General features: G+C 32.5%; 2 protein-coding genes across 4 annotated transcripts; one reads left to right on the top strand and one right to left on the bottom strand.

Annotated features, from left to right (window-relative positions):
* Positions 1-473: 473 nt before the first annotated feature.
* Positions 474-9,616, bottom strand: LOC126693091 (T-complex protein 1 subunit zeta 1). The gene is made up of 15 exons (XM_050388958.1): positions 9,361-9,616; positions 9,205-9,268; positions 8,180-8,315; positions 7,506-7,657; positions 6,230-6,277; positions 5,980-6,072; positions 5,280-5,386; positions 3,970-4,084; positions 3,779-3,865; positions 3,102-3,306; positions 2,819-2,913; positions 1,698-1,766; positions 1,493-1,600; positions 1,257-1,375; positions 474-861 (listed from the first exon to the last, which is right to left on the bottom strand). Exons 1-15 carry the CDS (start codon positions 9,492-9,494, stop codon positions 786-788), a joined length of 1,608 nt encoding a protein of 535 aa, XP_050244915.1. The 5' UTR covers positions 9,495-9,616; the 3' UTR covers positions 474-785.
* A 265-nt stretch (positions 9,617-9,881) lies between these two features.
* Positions 9,882-12,181, top strand: LOC126693092 (uncharacterized). Of its 3 annotated transcripts, XM_050388960.1 has the most exons (6): positions 9,883-10,176; positions 10,291-10,336; positions 10,708-10,924; positions 11,151-11,424; positions 11,626-11,703; positions 11,891-12,181. In XM_050388960.1, exons 3-6 carry the CDS (start codon positions 10,710-10,712, stop codon positions 11,939-11,941), a joined length of 618 nt encoding a protein of 205 aa, XP_050244917.1. In that variant the 5' UTR covers positions 9,883-10,176; positions 10,291-10,336; positions 10,708-10,709; the 3' UTR covers positions 11,942-12,181. The 3 variants fall into 3 exon arrangements, with proteins under 3 accessions (XP_050244918.1, XP_050244917.1, XP_050244916.1); XM_050388959.1 differs by lacking the exon at positions 10,291-10,336 and having other exon boundaries at positions 9,884-10,176; XM_050388961.1 differs by lacking the exons at positions 10,291-10,336; positions 11,626-11,703 and having other exon boundaries at positions 9,882-10,176.
* The last annotated feature ends 10,382 nt before the right edge of the window (positions 12,182-22,563 follow it).

Raw genomic sequence — 22,563 nt, forward strand, 5'->3', positions numbered from 1 at the left:
CCTTCCCTTCGCCCTTCATACCAGATTCATCCAATTTCCCCATTAAACTATGCTGAGTTTGGATCATTTAAGGCTAAATCCCTAAATGATTGGGCTTTAGCCTTGTATGGACCTTAGAAAAAATGGTCATCACCATATATTAAATATTGAAGAGTTCCATTTTATTTTTGCTCCATCTTTCCCTATCCATTCATCATGAATGCCTTCCCATGGTCATTTTTTACTAGGACACTCAGCACACGCACCAGCAGAAACCCGATATCCCCTCATTCTAATTTGTCATATAAATCAAATTGGTATAATCCAACAAATTTTAAAATACTCTCATCCCTTTGACAGAGGTTTCAAATATTATATTACTACTATATCAAATAAATTTTTTTTTGATAAGTTATATTACTACTATATCAAATAATTGAGACAATTCTTAATGGGCTACGCATGAATTCACATATTCGCATCAACAACCACAATGAAGTTGAAATCATGAATGTCGTTTTAACTTTTTCCCCCAAAGTGCCAACTTAGATGAAAGGTTCTAAAGATGTAAATGCCCACAAGACATTCCTCAGGACAGGCCACCCATTAAAAACTGTGAAACTAGAGAAATAAAGATTTATAACACAATACACACTAAACAAAATTCCCCATCAGATGCATATGAAGATTCCCTAGATAATGATCCTCAAAACATGAGACCCTTTTACATAAAGTTAGTTCAAGAATTCTCACTCATTGAAGAAAACCTCCACATGACAAACATGCATCCTCAAGCAGATCACGAGCTAATTTGGTTTCCGCATGTTTCGCCCAGCACGAATTACTTCATCCACCAATAGCAACTGGGATGCAATTACAGGCCTGCAAGAAGAGTAGCACATCACATTTGCTCATTTATGTAAAACCAGAAAACATAAAAGCAAGGTCAGAAATTGACAATGAAATTTAAAGAAAACTTGGGAAAGAAATTCCCCATATGTTTCCTTGGAAACATGAGCTCTTATGATGGAAATGGAGAATGCCACCATTCACAATGTGATATGGCACATGAAACTAAGTGCATGACGGCATTTATCTTATTCAAGGGGGAAAAAAGTGTAGAGAGAGAGAGAGAGAGAGATTCAAATTCATCCAACTGAAGGATTTTTAGATAATCCCTTGATCAAAATTAATACCAAAAGCAGACTAAATAAAATATTACAAAAAGGGCAAAAGAGTTAAAAAGTATTATAATTCAAATACAACTTCCAACTTACCCTGAGTTTATGATCTGGCGCTTCACGGAGTAGTTATCAAAAATTCCCTCCATTTGGGGGTCAATAGGCTCTCCTGTGTGCTGGTTTAATCCCACAATATTCCCCTGATCATGCTCTCCCTGATCATCCAGTTGGCATAACAAAGTTCAAACATGTTTATTCTTCTCATTTTGCCCCATTTTTAGTAACGGAAAGAATACGGAAAAAAATGGATATAAGTTTTAAAGAAAGCATACTGTAAGAGCAATGATCACATCTTGAGTGTCAAGCCCAGAGTTCTCAGCAAGTGTCTTGGGCACCACAAGAAGAGCATTGGCAAAAGCTTCAACACCAAGTTGAGCACGCTGATCCAAGTTTGTAAATGCCAAAAATGATCAGAGAGATAACTAATGCTGAAAAAAAAATTATGTGCAGGGAAAATTTTGGGAGACATTTTGTTACCCCTTGAACAGTCTTCTTTACTTCGTTAATTAGATATTGTCTGGCAGCAACTTCAAAAGCTCCAGCACCCTGAACAAAAGACAAGCATACTTCATCATCCAAAATATACACCAGTAAAGCAAGCCATTATTACAACTAGCACTGATGCGAGCATGGTCTAAAACTGAGTCTTACAACAGCCAACCATATTAAAGACTCAAAACAATAATTTAAGTTAAAGAGTACATACAGGAACTAATGAACAACTAATTCGGCCTTTGTATTACTCAGCAATAAATAAACAAAAAAAAAAAAAATTCAGTGATTGTAATAGTTGCTGATGCATCCTATTTCTTTTTCCTGATCTCTCTATTTTTCCTTTTTGTTGACGATTTGATCTCTCAATTTATGTTCCTATCTCTAGGATGGGAATATGAAACACCAATACAGCATCCAAAGAATAACCAGCAAGTTTCCAGTGAACGGTGGCAGAACATGAAGGAAGTCTCCTACTAAGCATGTCTAACCAAGAAAGACTCAATCTTGTTGTAACCTGGCCTACTCATATTCCCAGCGAACAAATTGTAGTAAGAATTCAATTGGCAGATAAATGCATCTGAACAACTGAAAAAATTCCTTCCATCAGGTGTTTAATCAAACCTTAGACATGTAAACAAAAATCCTATAATCCCACTGTATGCTTCCCCATCTAAAAAGACAAATCAGTCCCCTTGTTGCAATCATTCTGATAAAACTCACGGTAGAAGCTTTGTAAAAATGCTAGTCTAAACAACTTCGGTCACACTAAACTAGCATCCATCATACCTTTGGGGTCTACCATATCATGGAAGACTAATCTGTCAAATTTCAAACTTTTCTCACCTATCACTTTTTTTATTAAAAAAAAATAAAAAAATTCCATGTTCAGCATTTACTTCAAGAGGGATCAGACCGTTGCAAACTGTAGAATAATACTATTTTTTTTTTTTTGGGTAATTTACATATGCAAGAGTTATTTGTATCAAGGATATTAAGATAAACATTATCGAGGAAATTAACATGACAATATTTATTGAATTGGTATGACAGAAGGTTCAAAATCTTCATGCAAATTCCAAGAAACTTCTATAGAGGAAACTCACTAAGATAACAGATTCATCTTCAATAGTATTTTTGACTGCCCTCAAACCATCACGAACAGCATCTTTTATCTGGGCGATTGTATGGTCGTTAGGCCCTGCAGCATCAATGATGGCAATAAGGATTAAATCACAACTGAGTTTGCCCGTGGTCATATTATAACACATACCATAAAAGCATTGCCAAAAAAGGTTATTGCAATAGCCTTCTGGTCAAGTGGTTGAATAATGACAATAATGTCTACCTTTTAACAGTTGGGTGAAGCTATAAAAATGGTTCAAGTACCTTTGATTAAGATTGTACAAGAATAAGGGTTCTTCACATTTTCAACAAAGGTATACTTCTCTTCCCCTAGGATATGCTCATAGACTAGTCCAGCCCAACCAAGGGAATCAGGAGTTAAATCATCTACAGAATTCACAGCCTCTCCTCCACAGGCTAAAACCAATCGTTCCATATTTCTCCTCTTTGCTCTCCGAAGGGCAATAATCTAGAAAAGCAGTGAATTAGAAAACTGGAAACAAGTTAAAGTAAAATGCAACAAATTATAGTATAACTAATAAGCTTACAAGAAATTTACAATGCAAAACAACTGCTCATGTAATCCCCATACTCATAAACAAATATTGTACCAGGCATGTGAAACAGAAGTTTACAGCATGATTATATACTGAACAGTAATCATCAAATAAGTGACCAGAATGACTTGATAACAATGATTTGCAACATGTAAATTTAGCATCTCAAAGGAAGTAGTATGGCATCAAGTATTAGTTCCGCCCCATGTTTTATTCACTAACATTGATTGAGGATTAAATTTGACAACAAAGTGATCAAAGTTACTACTAGCATGGGATCCATTTAAACACAAATAGAGACCATTCAGGAAACACTGAAAGATTAAACAAACACAAAGCTAAATCAATAAGTGAGAAACAAGACAACAATGGTGCACAGCTTACCCCTGCCCTCGCAAGAAGGTCCAGTGATGGGGGATCAATTCCCTTTTGATTAATGACAACAAAGTTATTGTCATTACCAGAACAAACCTGCATTCAACCACAAGAATTAGTAATATATCAAAAACCATAAATCTGCACATCTACACTAATATACTTACAATCTAAACAAGGACACAACTAGAAGTAGCTACCTTATTTTTCAGTTCAATGATTTTATTAACTCTTTCGTCCACCTGACGCCTTTCAGCTGCAACCATTGCCTCTCTCTGCTCTGCATTTGAGTAGAAAAAGCCTGCATTTACTTCACTGAGAGGAAAAGTATTAATTAAACTATGTTCTCAAACAATATTGATAAAATCACACAATGCTAACCTTGGATCTAATGCATATACATACATACATACATACATACATACATATATATATATGATCAGGATAAATGTTTCTCTACGGTTGTATTATTTTGGCAAAAATGCAATTTACACCCACTAACTTTGCCCAAAAATCATTTTAGTCCTTTAAGGACTAAAGGGCTAATAAGATTTTCTATGACCAACTTTAAACTTAAAGAACAAAGTAAAATGACCAACTTCAAACTTAAAAGACTAAAATGATTTTTGGGCAAAGTTAGCGGCTGTAAATTGCATTTTTGCCTATTATTTTGAAGGAAATAGATAATAAACAAGACTCCCATTTCTACTCATAATGAAATTGACTTAAAATATATGCTAAAATCTCTTTTATTTATTTATCAGAACTGAGTTTTTATTCTGGATAAATAGTGGTCTTAAAGGGCTGAATAACAGAGGTATGGAGGACAAGTACGGTAACAAAAGAAAAAACCCAGTTGACAAGATGAGACAACATCATGAACAAATATACAGCACATATAATAATCATAAGACAAATGACACAGCTCATTACTTACACCCATTGCTTGTAGCTCAGAAAATGGCATAAAAAATCAAGAGCACAAATTAACTCACATATTATCAACCATAATACAACTCATGTTTGTTTTTTGATAAATAAATACAAAGGGTAACTAAGTATTACACACACAAGAATGTCCATTTATAAACATACATAAATGCATGCATACTTTTATATACTCTCTTCATCCCATATTGTTGGTCCTACTAAGAAAATCCAACATTTTATGGGAACATCATTTAATGCATTGTCTTTTAAATAAAAATGTACAAGTTTCAAGAACTACCCTTCCTTAATTTAAACTCTAGTAAAAGAGGGGGGTTGGCTTTTTAAATAAATAGTAAGTTAGGAAATTTTTTTGTTGACATCTCCCAAAATGGAATAGAAGACTAACAAACTGAAGCAGAGGAAGTACATAAAGTCATAAACATATATTTTTACATACATAAGATGTATATAAATCAACTTAAAAATAACAAAATTGAAATAATAAAAATAAAATCCTTCAAAACCTCAACATAGGTCATCTTCTTTCCGTTCTTTGTTATCTATGCTTCTCAATATTTACCTTTTCTCATACTCCAAAGAGACATTGCATGTCAAGATGTAACAATTCTCCGCTCGTCGCTTCATATCAGGATGTCTAGAGCCATGATCAAGGACAAGACCCTCAACCTAAAAATGAACATAGTTTAAATGAGAAATTGTGGGACAATTATAGATAACTCATATATAGGTCAATCTATTATTAAGCTTACACCATACAAAGAAACCATTCAGAACTTAATGGTAGAAGTGAAATGGAAACATAATCACGTCTGCAATGTTTCTTCCAAGCAACTGGAAGTGAGAAAAGATAGAGAATTAACCATTTAATCACTTGCAATGAGTTCAACCACCAAAATACATATATACACATAAAATACTTTCTTGAGTTTTTTTCTGTGTTAATAAAATTGCATACATTGTTGTCCATCAAAAGTAAACAATTCTAGGACAGAAAGCATTGTTTCAATTAAACCATGAATGTCATCACACAGGAGGCATAGATTCAGCCTCCAGATACAAATGCTTTATGCAAAAATTAGAAAGTAAATGATAAGAAAGCTCTGCACATAAATGACCACAGATCCTGCATATGTATTAGAGTTGATAAAATACAAAAATTCACAACTTGAGAACCCAATTTTTTTTCCACAGAATTAATCTATATTATATTCATGAAAAAAGAAAAGGTCCCAAACCAACATTATAAAAGATACACATACCAAGCGTGTGTCTACATCAAATTTATGCCGCATGTGCATTATCTCCACCATAAACAAATCAATGGCTTCCTCAGGCTTGCGAATGCATAACACCTGTCATACAGAAACCACAGCTTACTACACAACAATATGTAAGGTCTACCACAAACTGTTAACTGCATAAGCCAGTTAACTAGATGAAAAAAAGGAGCTTGAATAGCTTTATGAAAACTCATGCAGTCATAGATAAATTTCAGAGCACAAAACGCACCGCATTAACAACTATGTCCGTCAATTGATCTGCAAGTGCTTCATACAACTGCAGACAGAACAAAATGTCAGAGTCAAATCATAAATAATGGATTTTTGTGGGGATAGGCATAGTTGTCAAAACGTGAATCGTATCGTAAATCGATTTTTAATTTTTTCGTATCGTGTATCGTATCATATCGTGTATCGTAAGATACAAAAACACTTAATAAAATTTATAAAAAAATTATAAATATATATATAAAGGGTATATTCATTATAAATTTTGAATGTATTCATCTAATGACTAATTTATTCATCACTTATGTAATAATATTTAACAAGCTAACTAAATAAAACAAAGTAGCATGTGTTTGTAACATACACATTGAAATTACTTAAATTCAAAAGTGATAATATATTACAAATGACCCAAAAATAATAATTTATTTTCATCATATTCATCAAATTGCCTAATCAACCCCATCTAAGTCAATGCTATCATCATGTTTATAATTTTGCAAATTTATTTCTTCATTAAAATTTTCTTCATCGTCGTCATTAACATTACTATCTCTTCTTAATCTTTTTTTTTTAATAATTTTTTAATATATATATATTTTTTTTGGCATTCTAGTTTCTTTGACTTATAACAATAACGATAAAAAAAAATTAAAAATAAATTTTTAAATATTAAAGTGAAAGGTAAGTGTGTACTGTGAAGTCCAATTGTAGGAGAGAGGAGAAAAAAAACTTATGAATATGTTATTTTAATAGGCTAAATTAAGTAAACTAATAATTTTTTGTTAAAAACAAGTCTAACAACTTGTTAGATTCAAATAAAAGTACAAATTTAAACAAAAAATCTCATTTTAAAGCATTTGTCTATGTATCGTAAGATACGTACAATTTTATGATACGATACGATTCATACGATACGCACACTGTATCATACGATTCATGAGCACTTACGATACGCAGATACGATACGAAATTTTTTCCACACGATATGTATCGTGTATCGTACGATACTGACAACTATGGGGATAGGTTAATACAACTCATAAACCCATTAGGTCATTTACCAAAAAGAGAACCCATATAGTCTAAAACCCCATGACCTTATACTCCACCTAATTTATATGGGCAGGAGGTGCCATTTGATCTAAAGACCATTGGTAAATTATTTAATAAAATTCTTTTATCTAGTTTTTGATAAACAAAATACAAAATGAAAACCTAATCCCATTCCACCTCATGATTCGAATGGAAAATTTAAAAGAGAGATTACAGGTTACCTTTGTTCTGAGTGTTGTCCTTGCTACCATTTTCAGAATCTCTTTGTCAGGCTCATTACCCATAACAACAGGGGTTTTAAACTTTTCAAGAAATTGGAGAGTTGCTCTTTTTGCAATCTCAAAACCATCAACCAAGACACGGGGATGCATTCCTGGAACAAGAATAAGTTTCATGAGCATAAATATTTTTTTTTTATAAGAAATTAGTAATAAATTTTATTGAACAAAAAGGAATGCACTAAGTACACAGAGAGTATACTAGATGAACAACACAGCTAAGTTCTAAGATTACAATAATGCATAAGTCTCAACCACCAAACATGTTTCTCCTTTTAGAAAACTAGACAGAATAGCAAAGTTACCACCTCTCTTTTTTTTTTTTTTTTCTTTTTTTTCTTTTTTTTAAGAAGGGGGTGGGGGGGTCTTTTGGGAAAACCTGGCAACACAAATTCATTTCCAGTTGAGCTAGGAGGCAATGTAGACCTAAAGAGACTGTTGAGCTAGTAAAATCCTGATTACATTTACAGAATGTGATTAAAGATGATTTTAGCACAAGTTCAAGTGTTAAAGGTCTGTCAATTAATAAATTCATTAATTTCAAGATTTAAAGTAAATTTTGGGAGCTCCAGTAGATTTCCAGATTTTAACATAGCATCAATTCATTCACCACTGACCTTCATCAATACATCGTTCTGATTGTTTCATAAGCTCGCCAATAAAGATCACAGTGGAAGTCGTGCCATCACCACTGATGTCATCTTGGGCAACAGCTGTCCTTGCAATCATGATTGCTGTTGGGTTTTGAATTTGCTGCAACCATTAATGAAATACCAAGAAATGAAACACCATTTAGAAAGATACACCCATTAGCTAGCATCTGAATGTTCGTAAGGAAGTAACAAATTAAAATCACGCAAAGTCTTTAAAATACTCCTTAGTCTATAATAGTTTAGTGTCCTCGAATTGACTCAACTCAACTAAGTCAAATTGGGGTGGATTCTATGGATCCTCATCAACCAATCTAAGTCAGCCACATACATTGTTTTCTGCCATTCTATCTGATCTAACATCATTCTCTCTATCATCAATAAATTTTTTTATTATTATTATTGGTAAGTTTCATGTACCTCTATTATGGGAGAAGGAACACACAGAAATTAATAAATATATACTCACTGAAAGCCAACACTGGCAACACACACACTTTTGAAAGCCCGAGCTGCTATAATAAATAAAATCACCACAAAAACAAACTGGTGCATTTCCTTGGATAACACAACAAACCTCATTGTGACCATAATAGAGATCCAATGCTCAGAAATTACTTTAAAATTTTTATTAAAAGAAAATCACATAGTAAAAACACTTTTTAAAACGAACGATCAATCAAGCCGAGTCTATATTTTGAAATTTTAAAAAAAAAAAAAAAAAAAAAAAAAAAAAAACTTTTTTAAAACCATGAAACAGAGCCTTACTAACTAATTTATCCCATATTTTCCATCCAATGAAGTAGTTGTTAAAACTTAACGCTAAACAAATTAATTTTGTTTTTTGTTTTTCAATAACCCTAAGTAAAAATTTCATAGACCTTAATTAAAAAAGAGAGAAAATGAAGAAAAGGTGCATTGTAAAAGAGAGAGAGAGAAAGATGTAGGGTTAAGGGGAGAGAGAGAGAGAGAGAGAGAGAGAGAGAAGTGACCATCTCTTTCAAAAGAGTGTTGCCATCTTTAGTAAGCTTGATATCGCCGGCTCCTCCAACAAGCCTGCAAAACAAAAATCAGAGAGAGAGAGAGAGAGTCAGAGAGAGAATCAGAGAGAGAGAGAGAGTGAGCGTGTAAGAGAGAGAGAGAGAGACATTTTGATGGTGCCTTTGGGGCCGAGGTTGGACTTGAGGACATCCTGCAAGCCCTTGGCGGCGTTGATGTTCATATGGAGTGCTGCCGATTTATTCAGCACCTCCGCGTTTGGATTCAGCACTCTAATCGACATTTTTCCCCCGCTTTCACTTTCAGTTTCACACAAACAAACAAAGTGTGAATCTCAACTCTCAACTCTCAACTCTCAACTCTGAATGAAAGACGGTTTATTAGGGCTTTCCAGAGAGAGATAGAGATATTGATCCCTCTAGAACCAGAATAAGTGGGTTATGGACTTCAAGCTTGAGCCCATGTCCGGCCCAATTCTATATTGAAAAAACCCACCCAATATTTTTTCTTTTTATTTTTATATTATTATTCTTTCTTGTCCAAAAGAAAAAAAATATATATATATATTTAATTAAAAAGAAAAAGACATCTCACCGTAGATTCCCAATCCAACGGTTATGGTAATAGTTCAGTTATTTTTATCAGTGGCATAGGAAGGATAAATACACAAAACACAGAGAGGCAGACAGAGAGAAAGAGGAAGAGAGGAAGGAGAATCCACAAAGGGTTGAGAGGAACAAACAGAGAAACCAAGACTGAGAAACAGAAACGGAAACAGAGGACCCAACCCATAACAGCTGCAGCCTTTCAGAGGGCATACGTAGAGAGAGACAGAATTTGAGTATAATCTTCTTATAAGAAACGATCTGGGATTTCTTTTGTTTCGATAAATTATCTTGCTTCTCACAATAAAATCTGTTACTTTTTGGGGTGTCTTGGATTCTCTGCCATGAATTTACCTACTTGTAAGACTTCTTCTTCTTCTTCCTCCTCATTTGTAACATAGGCTCTCTCTCTCTCTCTCTCTCTCTCTCTCTCTCTCTCTCTGTGGGTTAGTTGATTAAGCCTTTTAATTGCGGGGTAGTGTGGGAAGGAATCTTCTTAGGTGTTGTCTTAGATCTTGAGGTTAGAGATCAATCTTCTACAACTTCACAGTCTCTTGTCTTTGATTTTCCTCTTATGAGTCTTTTTGAGCATCCATGAAAGCCAATTTGGTTTTCTGAACAATCCCTCTGATGTTTTCATCTTCCTCTCCACTTCTGCTCCATTGGATTCAACAGAAGAAAACCCAAAATTTTCTTCTTCTTCTTCTTCTTTTATTTTTATTTTTATTTTAACAATTTTCTTTGATTTTTGCTTTTTTGGGTTTCTGTAGAAAACCCAAGTGGTGGTCTCCAAAATTCTTCATGTCCTATATTTCTGTGTTTTTGCTTTTGGGATTTCTCAGTTGACAAAATTTTCATTTTCATGGTGGTGTGTTGGTGTTTTGAGGGCAGATATGGAGACAGAGGAGAGGAATCAGAGAGCTTGTAAACAGCCTTCAGAGCCTGAACTTTTCCTACAGTGGGGAAACAGAAAGCGAGTCAGATGCGTGAGAGTCAAAGACCCTGAAATCTCAGCCAGATTCAACGCTGGAATCCGAAGAAAAATCACCTCTAGATTTGCTTCTTCCGACAAAGATGCCTCTCATCTTCAACTCAATCCCCTCACCAGGTCAGCAAATTTTCTGAATTCTTTGTTTTCTTCTATGGATGCTGAGGAAACGAGGGAAAACTTATAATAATAATAAAAAAAGCCTAAATCCTGAGGTCCTTGTTGTGATTTGTGTTGTTTTGGTTTCAAAGGTCCTTTTACAGTTTATTAAGAATTACCTTTCGGGGAAAATGAGGAATTAATTAAAAGGTTTTTTTGGGGGGTGTTGGGGTTTGTTTGGTTACAGGAAATCTGCGTCCCCAGAGAAGGAAGAGAGGTACTATAGCACAAGAGGGTCAGTGGTTGTGGAGGAGAATGGGAAATTATCGGTGGATGTTAACAACAATAGCAATACTAATAATAATCATAACCATAATGGGGATGATAGAGGGTTGATTTGGCCAAAGCTGTATATAACTTTGTCAAGCAAAGAGAAAGAGGAGGATTTTCTGGCTATGAAGGGTTGTAAGCCTCCCCAGAGGCCTAAGAAGAGGGCTAAGATCATCCAAAGAAGCTTACTTGTAAGTCTTTTTTTCTTTTTCCTTTTAGTAATTGGAAGGAAATATGTATTATATGTAATGAGATTTTGTTGTGTGTGATTTATTGGTTTGGGTTGAATTTTGATTTGGTTTTCTCTGGTTTAGATTTTGTTGTGAAATAGTGGGGGTATTATTATTATTATTATTATTTAACCTTTGTTTTGGGGTTGTGTGGGTGGGCAGTTGGTGAGTCCTGGGGCATGGCTGACTGACATGTGTCAAGAGAGATATGAAGTTAGAGAGAAGAAGAGTTCTAAGAAGGTACTTGTTGGTTGGTCTTTTGTTTGACACTTTTAGATCTGTATCTTAATGGTCTTTTGTTTGACACTTCCAGCCTCTTCTTCCTCTCTCATTCATTGTTTTGTAATTGACATGAGGGCTGGTTTTTGTAGATTTTGATTAATGGGGTTCTCTTTGTTTGGGGTTGTTTTCTGGCTATGTGATGCAGAGACCAAGAGGATTGAAGGCCATGGGGAGTATGGAAAGCGATTCAGAATGAGTGAGAGAGGCAGAGAGAGACAAAAAAGCTAAAGAAACAAAGCTCTTTCCTTAGGAATTTTTTTGGGAATTCTTTTGGAGGTGATAATGGTGTGTAAACTTAGGTTTGTTTTATTAATTGTTATTATAGAGCTTGTAGCCTGGAGAAAGGGGTAGAATTGTCTTTATCTCACTCGCTTTTTGTATACAAGAAAATTCCTATTTATAATCAGAAATGATTTTATTGATGATTTTATCTTCACATCATGTCTTCTTTGTTATTGTTATTATTGTATGCACTTTCCTTATGCATCTCTCAAAGTTTTTTAACTTTATTTTTAATTTCAATAGCTGAGGGGTGGGGGATTTGAACCTTGATGTTTAGGTTAAAAATACCAGAAATGCGCTAACAAATTTAGGTACAAGTTTCTTGACATGCATCCCTTAAATGTGATGGAAAAAAAATAAAAATCAAAAAAATCAAAGTTGATTAACCAACAAATGAACAAAAATAAATAAAATAAAATGTCTACCTGCTACAGTGAAATTGGTTTATAGTTCATTTAAAAAGTGAAACTTTGTCTAAAAGGAAATAAAATGAAGCGGTAAGACAAGCAAGAAAAGTCTTTACCACACGTTGGTGACACACTCACACAAATGACACAATACAATGTGATATGCTTACACGGCTGTGATGGAACAGTGGTATTGTAGGCATGATGATGACGAGAAGGACTGGACTGGAGGACACGTTAGGCCTTCATCTAATCTAAGGCGTGCGGTCCAATAAAAGCATCTAATAATTTACACCCTCAAATATCTCTAATTTTAGTTTTATTAGGATTGTATCAAAAAACTTGTCCAAAAAAAAAAAAAAGGATTGTATCAAAAAAAAAAAGTTTTATTATAATTGCATTTTGGAATTGCAAAGGCAAAAACGGATAATAATATGATGAAGAGATCTGCCGCTTCCTCGTACTACCCTGACAATCCAATTTCAAATTAACCTCACTTCCCCATTTTCATGTCCTTGCGCATGCAACTATCTAGGGTTGTAACAAGTCGGAGTTTTGTTAAGTACTGCGTGTTAAAGCTCAGCTCAACAACAAATGTAAAATATTTAAATTTGGCTTGAACTTGAGCTGAACCTATAAACTATGTTTAAGTTTAACTATTTAAGCTTGTCAGAAAGTCCAAAAACTTGAGTTTGGCTTGGCTTGATTCATTAGTCAAGCCGAACTTGGACTTCATATCACGTCAATATTAAGCATGTTATCAACCTCATTTAATTTGAAGTTGGGGTCTAGCTCTCAATCAATTAAAAGCTTAGTACACTATGAGTTTATTTTTTAAGTTCATATTAAATTTGTTACTAGGCTCATAAACCAACTTAAGCTAGTCCTATTTAATATTGAGCTCTATTGTTCACGAGCATGTTCATGAACAATTTTTTTTTCTTAAGCTTGGCTTGTTTATTAAAAGACTAAAATTAAGGCTCAAGCTTGGCTCATTTAGAGAGAGGGAAAAAAAAATGAATGGGCTTTTCATCAAGCCAAGCCTGAACTATTTATGAACTGGTTGGTTCACTAACCCAACAACTATGAACTCTGTAATATTACAAGTATTTGTAGTTAGTAGTTTAGTACCACTTATTAGTTAGTAATTTAGTACCGCATATCTCGTAAATTTCAATGTTAACCTTTTGCTCAAGTCCCAAATTTTTTAGTTTTTGTAACTTTACGAATCTGATCTCACTTTTTGTTACTAAACCTCATTTCGCTTCTCTAATATTTTTATAAATGGGTCTAGAGGTTTAAAGGATAGAATTCTATTATAAAAAAAAGTGCATTTACATTTACATTGAAAAAGTTGTTCACCAAACCGCCCGCACCAAAACCGTTCACAAAACAGTATAACCGCATTGCACCACAAGTAACAATGCACCGCACTGCATGATGTAGTGCAGTTTACGGTTTTATTATGAGAAAACTGCACAAACCGCACTGCACTGCACTTTCTCTATATATTAATATATTTTTTTAATATTAAATATATTATTAATAGTTTAATAACCTTAGTTTTCAAAATTTAAAAAAAAAAAAAAATATATATATATATATATATAGTTTAATAGCCCTAGCAAGTGTTGATTGGGAAATCTAGCCCAAAATAAAGAAAAATTAACTCAATAGCTTAAAACTTGGCCCAAAATAAAGGGAAAAGCAATTTTGGGCTGGGCAAGAAAACTCTAAAATTTGAAAAATATACTAGTTTCAAACAGTTCAAATTGCATCTTAAATACTGCATCGCACATGTGACCGCAAAAATAAGGTGCAGTGTGATTATGGTTTTGGCTAAACTGCACCATGTTGACACCCTATTTTGCAACCCATATTTAACCTCACATGGAGGGCAAAAAGGTAATTTCACATTGGAAATATGCATCTTGATTCTGGTCATTAGATCCTTAATCTCATTTTACCAAAATGATCTTGATGTTGTAACGATCAAATCGACTGGTCATGAGCCCTAATCGGACCATTAGATTGAAAGTTATCATCAAATCAAGTTTTAATGGCTGAGATGCACTATCACAAATTAAATCCGACTATATGTGATTATGAACAATTGATTTCAATTGGTTATAAGTATAATCAGTTTGAGATCGATGATATGTCATAATTTGATTGGTTAGAACTACATTTTATGGTAGGGTTGCACACACCTAATTAATTAGATAATTAAACATTAATTATTCAATGAGTAATTTGTGCAATTATCTTTTAATTAGAGTAAATTTGGAACCAATTAAGTCTGAAATGGGAGTGATTGGAGTCATTTAATGTTAATTGGGAGCTAATTTGGGACCTATTAATGTTAATTGTGCTGAAACCATTTTCTAACAAATGACTTCTGCTCACCATTTCATCTATATCTCTCAGCATATTTTGAATCTGTAAATGAGATTAATTTTCCCAGAAACTAGACATCCGGGACTTCAATTTGAGCATAAGAATGAGACAATTCCGGTCAGAATTGAGGCAGATATGATTTTTCAAAGTTAACTCTATAGGCTGTTACAGCAGCTACGGGAAAACCGAACTTTACTTGCTCTTCACTCTCATCAATCTCCACATTTAATGCACCAGATTTCCCCAAACGCTAAAATGAGGTCTAGGTTCATGATTCTTTGTCAACCCTCATTAAATGGTCTTCCATTCATATTTCCTCCACCACTACTATATAAACCCCCCCTCTCCTTCATTCCAAAGCACACAAAAAAAAACCCTCCTCTCTTCTCTTCTCTTCTCTTCTCTTGACTTCTAGTGAAGTTGAGTAGTCTTATTATATCTTGATCTTCTTGAGACTCAAGATATTGAGTGAGACTCACTCTCTCTCTCCTAACTCTTCTTTTCCTCCACCCTTAGGACCTCCATCAAGAGTCCCTTCCTTCACTATATGGATCTTGCATGAAGGTATAATCCCCTTCCCTAACTGTTTGTTTATATTGCCATGATGAGAATTTAAGATTAAAGCATGATAATTCCCTTGAATATGTTTGAATATTCTTATGTGTTCTTCACATGTTCTTAGTTGTTCATCATATGTTCATGCATATCACTAGATTTAATCTTAAATCCACATCAAAAATATGAAAAACATGTTTGTTTAGTAATTCTTTCAAATTCTTGAATCTAGGTTATCACTATCCACACACATTCACTAGAGTTTATTTTTCAATCCAAATGTCATGCTTAATAAATTGAATTAGGGTTTATCACATGCACACACATTAAATTCAACATACAAATTGATTGACATATTGGATAATGTGATATGAATGTTGGCCACCATAATCTAGAAGACCGGTTTCACCGGACAAGGTGGGTGCCTAACACCTTCCCACCTTGTAACATAGCCTTCGAGCTTAGATCAAGGGTTAGTAAATCAAATGCTTATCCATGTAATTTTTGATTTTTAGATTGTAACTAGGAAACGAAGTCATGTACTTTATCTTAGATTGTATCTAGGATCAAAGCCATGTAATTTTCCTATGATCAATGTAAATTCAATTTCAAATTAATAAAATGAGGAATTTTTCAATTATGGTTTTCTTATTTTTCCAATGATTAAATAAGTGGCGACTCCATTGTAAAACCTTTAATCTGAAGGGAAAAATATAACTAGTCGAACCTCTATTTTGAGAGGCAATAACACAACTCCACCCATTCACATGGGTTTGGCCCAACACATCCCATAAAAACGGGCCGAGGGCGCGGTCTCTCACACACCACAAAGTGTAGTGCTAAAAACGGTCTAAAACTGCACCGCACCGCAAACACCCCTATGTACTGTTGTACCTAAATATAATCATTTTGAATCTAAAGAGATAGAAATAATCTTACTAATATATATATAAACATATCCATTTTTCAAATGTTATACCTATTTTATTACTTTAGATCCAAATCGTTATAAATATTCCTCTATAACCATATATGTTTCTCAAATGAGAGTACAAAATAGCTCATAACTTAACTAGATATAGTATTCATGTCGCAGGTCTCTCAATGTGAATGGAAGATGTTTCTCTACATCTTCTCGTTATATTTCAAGCCAACTTGGCTTCCCTTTCATAGAAATCACAACTTCTTTCTTAAAATAAAATAAAATAAAAAAGTATAGAAGATAATAATTTAGAGACTTTATTAGGATTGAGGAATATGTTGCATTATTGCTACATACAACTCAATAATAATAATAATAATAACTAATAAGTACAAATATTCGGAACTTATTTAGATTCCAGTCACTTATTTGCATAATATTTATCAAAAAAAATATATAGTTTTTAGTAATTTTTACTTTTTATGCTAATAGTGTACAAAAACTAAAAATGACCTTATTTTCGAAAAAAAAAATTTGTTTATTTTTTAAAGCTAGGGCAAAAATAAAAATAAAAATGATAAAATTTGGCAACAAACTTAGTGTTTGTTTAGAATCCACTTATTTTGCTGAAACTGAAAATTTTTTTGTTGAAAGTACTATAGATAAAAGTAAAAGTTGGCTGAAATAGTACAGTTTGACCCATGAATAGTACAAAAAAATAAGCTAAATAGTAAAATAAGTTAACAAAAATAATTTTTGCCAAATGGACACTTAGTTGTAGTTTAAGGCTACAGCTCGCTTGATATCTTTTTATTGGATGTGAATTTTGATAAATCTGCCATTGAATTACATTTTTTTCTTATATTCTCTATGCTTGCAAAATTTTTGAAAGATCAAAGATCATTAGTTATATTATCAATCAAATGTTTAAATTTCAAGTTTTTGTAAAATAAAATTATGTATAAAAAATAAGTTATAGATTAAATAGTAAATAACATCTGATTGGCATGAAATTTGACATGCATGTTAAGAATATGAAATTTAATGGTTATTTCAAAATATATAGTTATATTAAGTTTTTTTCAATAAGAGTTGTAGCCAAACTTTTTCCAATAAAAAATTAATGAATACTAGCCTCATCACACACGCTTCGTGCATACAATGAGGCTTTTTCTTTTTCTTTTTCTTGTTTAGTGTCATAATTTTTGGCACATGCATTGCCATTAAATTTTCAAGATTAATTGGAAATATAAAAAATATTTAAAAATACTACATTAAATCACGGTTCAAATTTTTGTACCAAAAAAAAAAACCTATGTTTTTGTTTATATATATATATATATATATATATATTGAGAATCTAATTTATACATAGATAAAACAATTTGAAAATTAAGATGAAAGTGACCCTATTTTGTAGGTAATGTTTTAGTAGGAGTTAGAATTGTATTTTTAACTAATTGTCCTTTAGTTTTATTTCTACTTAAACATAAAGGTGTAGGGGTATTTTTGAACCGAAAAAATGAGGATCCCAAACAAGAAAAGCCCCTTAAACATTAACTAGCCTCTGAGCACACGCTCATGCGCGTGCTCAAAAGCACTTCTATTTTTTGGGTAAGAGTTAATTTAGAGAATTTATTATAATTTGGGATTACTATATTTTCCGATCATAAAAAAAACCTAGGAGTGTGATGAGTATCATGTGTGGAGAAATAATTTTTCATCACATCCCTAGATTTTTTTGTGATTGGAAAATTTAGTAATCCCAAATTATAATAAATGTTCTAAATTAACCCTTACCTAAAAAATAGAAGAGCTTCTGAGCACGCACGTGAGCGTGTACTCAGAGACTAGTTTTTTTTTTAAACTTATTGTCATCATTTTCCATTCATCCCAATTTGAGGTTTATGCATTTGTCCAATAATATGATTTTTTTTTTTTTTTTATTTAAGGTAAATATTTGGGCAATTAACTTAGACGTAGTAACATTAGGGTGATTAACTTAATTTCTATGTTTTTCTTAATATTTAAAAGTAATATCACTCTCTTATATTTTGATTTTACATTGTTATAATATTCTAAAAAAGTTGTGAATTTTTGTGACACATTTTGCTTTCAAATCCTAATCTTTATCTGTGTAGTTGAAAAAAAATCATGTTCTCTATGTGCAAATAATAGATCAACAACCATAGCTAAATTGTAGGTGCAACCAAATATATATATATATATATATATATATATATATATGCCTTGAATTTCATAGCAAAATCAAATAATCGATCAAACTTCCAAATTCCAAATGGAGTAATAGTAACTCTGAGAACTAAACCAAATGCTCATAGTAGTACAAATTTAAATTGAAAAATTAACATAAATTCTAAAAACTAAGAACTATCTACTGTGACTATAGCTCATCACTGACTCCCTTCCATCTCTCTCACCGCTATTAATGCTAACAACTTTGTCATTGATGATCAACTACAACACTGCCCGGGCTCAACATCTTTGGAGACAGCGTGGGCTTCATTTTAAAAATGGGTCACTCACCTGAGAAATAATAAGAAAAATTTTAGATGTTTGCAAACCAAATATTTTTTACAAACACCTAGAACATGTATTTAACCACAAAAGCAACGGACACAACTCACCACATTCCCCAAATTATGGAATGCAGAAATATAAAAGAACAAAAATGAAGAACAATCAAACGTGAAGAAGAAAACGAATAGGAGGAAGAGAGAGCACCACTTAAAATAATTAGGGAATGCCTTTATCATCTATAATATACAATATCAATACAATATCAACTAATTAGTCAATAATTTCAAACCGATAACCACAAAAAAAAAAGGAGATAAAAATATATATCATTTCCATACTTTGAAAAAGAATTCGCACCAAAGTGAAACAATTATAAGAAAATATTTAAAAAAAAGAACCAGTACCACAAAATTAAAAGCAAATAGATATTAAAGAGACTGGAAAAAAAAAAAAAAAGTTTGTTCGGTGGGAGGTTATTACTAATTACCAAAGTCAAGTAGATGAGTGGATTCGGAATGGCTCTAGATCTAGACTCTAGAGTGGCAATAGAAAAGAAGAATGGCCAAGATCTGCTTTCTCTCCCCACTGGCCAAATCTCTTTTTGATAGCTTCTTCTTCTCTCCACCTAAAAGCAAAATAAATATAGATACAGGATAAAAAAGAGATGAGAAGAAAGTGCATTTGTTTATATACAAAATTTGTTAGAGAAGAAAGTGCAGTTATTTTGCGATATAGCTGCGTAATAACTGATCAATAGTGGCTAGTGGAGAAAGTGTGAACTGGGAAGAAACTGAAAAGAAACTAATGAAAAATGTATTTTACAATGAATTTGGTTTACAATTTGTTCTAAAAGGAAAAAAAAAAAAATTTTGAGTTTAGTAATTGTATAAGTGGAAAACGTGGTTGGCAAATTAAAAGCAATTTTTTAGGAGTGAAACATGGTAAATCTAATCGGTTAAAAAAAGGGGAAAAATGATTTTGTTAATTTAAAAAGTTGAAAACGTTCAATCAAAATAAAAAGTGGAAAGTTATCCAAAAAAAAAAAAAATTGGAAAACCAACGTGAGAGAGAAATGGAGAAGTGGGAGAAAAAACTGTTATTTATTTATTTATTATAATTTAGCTAAAAATTAGGAGTTTTTAAATTACTAATTTTACATGTCTAATCCTATAATTTAAGCCTTAAAAACAGATGAATTTGAGGGTATTTTGGGCATAAAAAATGAGGAATTCAAACAGGGAAAGTCCCTTAAATAGTAATATAGATATAAATATATAAATTTTTTGAAAAAGCCATTTAAATTTGACAAAATATAACATACCCTCGTCACGTTGATCTCTTGTTATGCGAAAATCCCAAAAACAGCAATGTCTAAAAAATATGTAGAAAAAAATTGGATCAAAACACTCACCACCATTTGTAGTGGCCATTAATCTAATGAAGAGGAAATAAGGATGGCCAACATGGGAGAGAATAAGGAAATTTTTGTCAAAAGTGAACATCTATCTTCTTCTTTTTTTCTATTTTCTTTTTTTCTTTTTTTTTTCTCAAAAGAAAACTGAAGAATTAGGAGAGTGCACTATTCATTGAATTTGTGTTTATGTCCGGGAGAGTGGGCTCCTTTTTTCTGGGCATTTTTATTTGTGGGAGTTAAGGTAGTAATTCACAGTTATCTTAAATTGAACATGCTGAATAATTGGTAGTTTTCCTTTTGAAAAACTAAAATTTAGGACAATAGTTGGTAGGTTTTTTTACATATTTATCCTTGTTGGTTTAAAACTTGTAAGTGAATAGGATGAGGGTATTTTGGGCATCTAAAATGAGGAATCCAAATAAGAGAAACCCTTAAATAATAGTATAGATAGATATAGATATATAAATTTTTTGAAAAAGACATTTAAAATTTTATCTTTATCACATAAGAAAGAGAAAAACTAATAGGACTGCAACAAAAATGATCTGTAAACAAATCATATTTTCAAAGAGGAAAGTTGCCAAATTTCCCTTAAAAAAAAAATCGTAGTAAAAGTTTGGAATTGGACTGGGGGTCCACAATAAAAAGCATCGTCTCACCTCACCTAACCCAACCCCATTAGAAATACTAGCCTCATTGCACGCGCGAAGCACGTGCAATGAAGCTTTTTTTTTAGTGGTTTTATTTTGTAGAAAAAAACACTGTGTAGGGTTGCATTTTTATATATATAATTTTTATTTTGAAAATCTAATTTATAAGTGAATAAATTAATTTGAAAATTAATAAGAGAGTGGTCCTATTTTTTAGGCAATATTTTAGTGGGAGTTAGAGTTGCATTTTTACCGGATTGTCCTTTAATTTTATCTCTACTTAAATATAGGGGTGTGGGGCATTTTTGAACTAAAAAAATAAGGAATCCAAACAAAGGAAGCCCCTTAAATAATAGCATAGATAACAATAATAAGTATAAATGTATAATAATTCTTCTCCTAGATTTCAAATCACAATATTGAGACTGGGGAATCTATGGTTCTTTCTTCTAGTTACCATATGATTTTTTTTTTTTTTTTTTTTCTAAGTTGGAGTTTTCCACTGGATGTGACCATCACCATATGATCTTATATATTAAGCCTTTTATTTTTTTAAAGAATTTTTTATATCTGAAGTAGAAATATGCAATGACATAAAAAGCACATGAGAGAGTAAAGATGCTGCTTTGGAGTATTGGTTCAAATTCATTACCAACCAAAGAAAATCTGATGTTAAAATTACTAAATTAGGGTCTAATGATAATCTCTATATATCCTTTATGTGAAAGTGCTGTGGAGACATGTACTCACCTATTCTTTAAATGCCCTATTGCTAGAGCAATATGGTTTGGGGTTTAAAATCAAATAATGCTCCAGTAAACTTATGCGAAGATATTATCAAATTGTTGATAGAACCTACAAAACATGGGATGTATGAACAACAACATAGCAAAGAAGAAATTCTCAAGCTGTCCTTATATATGGCCTTCACCTTGGATTCTATTTAGAACTTGAGAAATCAAATTCTACACAATGGCGGCCAAGGTAACATTATTGCTACTGCCAAGAACATTGAAAATAAGTTCCTAGAATTTACTTCTGCAATAATAAGTGAAAAGCCATTCAAAGTGTAAGGTGATCTTTAGGCCTCATCTTAAGAGGCTGTTTGGATTTGTAAGTTTTCATCAACCATAACTCAAAATTGGTGGGTTCCACGGAGAGGAAGTCTGCTTGGTTGTGTTTTCAAGTTTTGTTTCCATCACTTAATTCTCTGATTTTTAAGTAATGAGTTAGCAAAACTGAAAACAACTTTTGGGTGTTTTTGAGTTATAGAAATTGAGTTATGATGACATTTTGGTAAATACAGTCAAAGAGAAGTCACGTCCTTCCTTTTTCTTTTTTCTTTTTTTTTCTCCTCCTTACTTTTTCTCTCCTTTCTTCTTCACTGACTCACTCAACGGCTTTTTTCTTCTACTTTTTTTTCTTCTTTCTTTTTCTTTCTTTCTTTCTTCTTCACAGACTCACTCCAACGACCATTTTTTTTCTTCTTCTTCGTTCTTTTTCTTTCTTTTCTTCTTCACATAAATACATGGTCAACTTTATCAAAAAGAAAAAGAAAAAGAAAAAGAAACACATGGGTACCGATTTCTCAAACCCATAAAATCGAACCCATAAACACATGATATCGATCATACACACAAACACAAACCC

This window comes from Quercus robur, chromosome 7 (genome assembly GCF_932294415.1).
Source record: "Quercus robur chromosome 7, dhQueRobu3.1, whole genome shotgun sequence".
In the NCBI taxonomy this organism is placed as follows: domain Eukaryota; kingdom Viridiplantae; phylum Streptophyta; class Magnoliopsida; order Fagales; family Fagaceae; genus Quercus; species Quercus robur.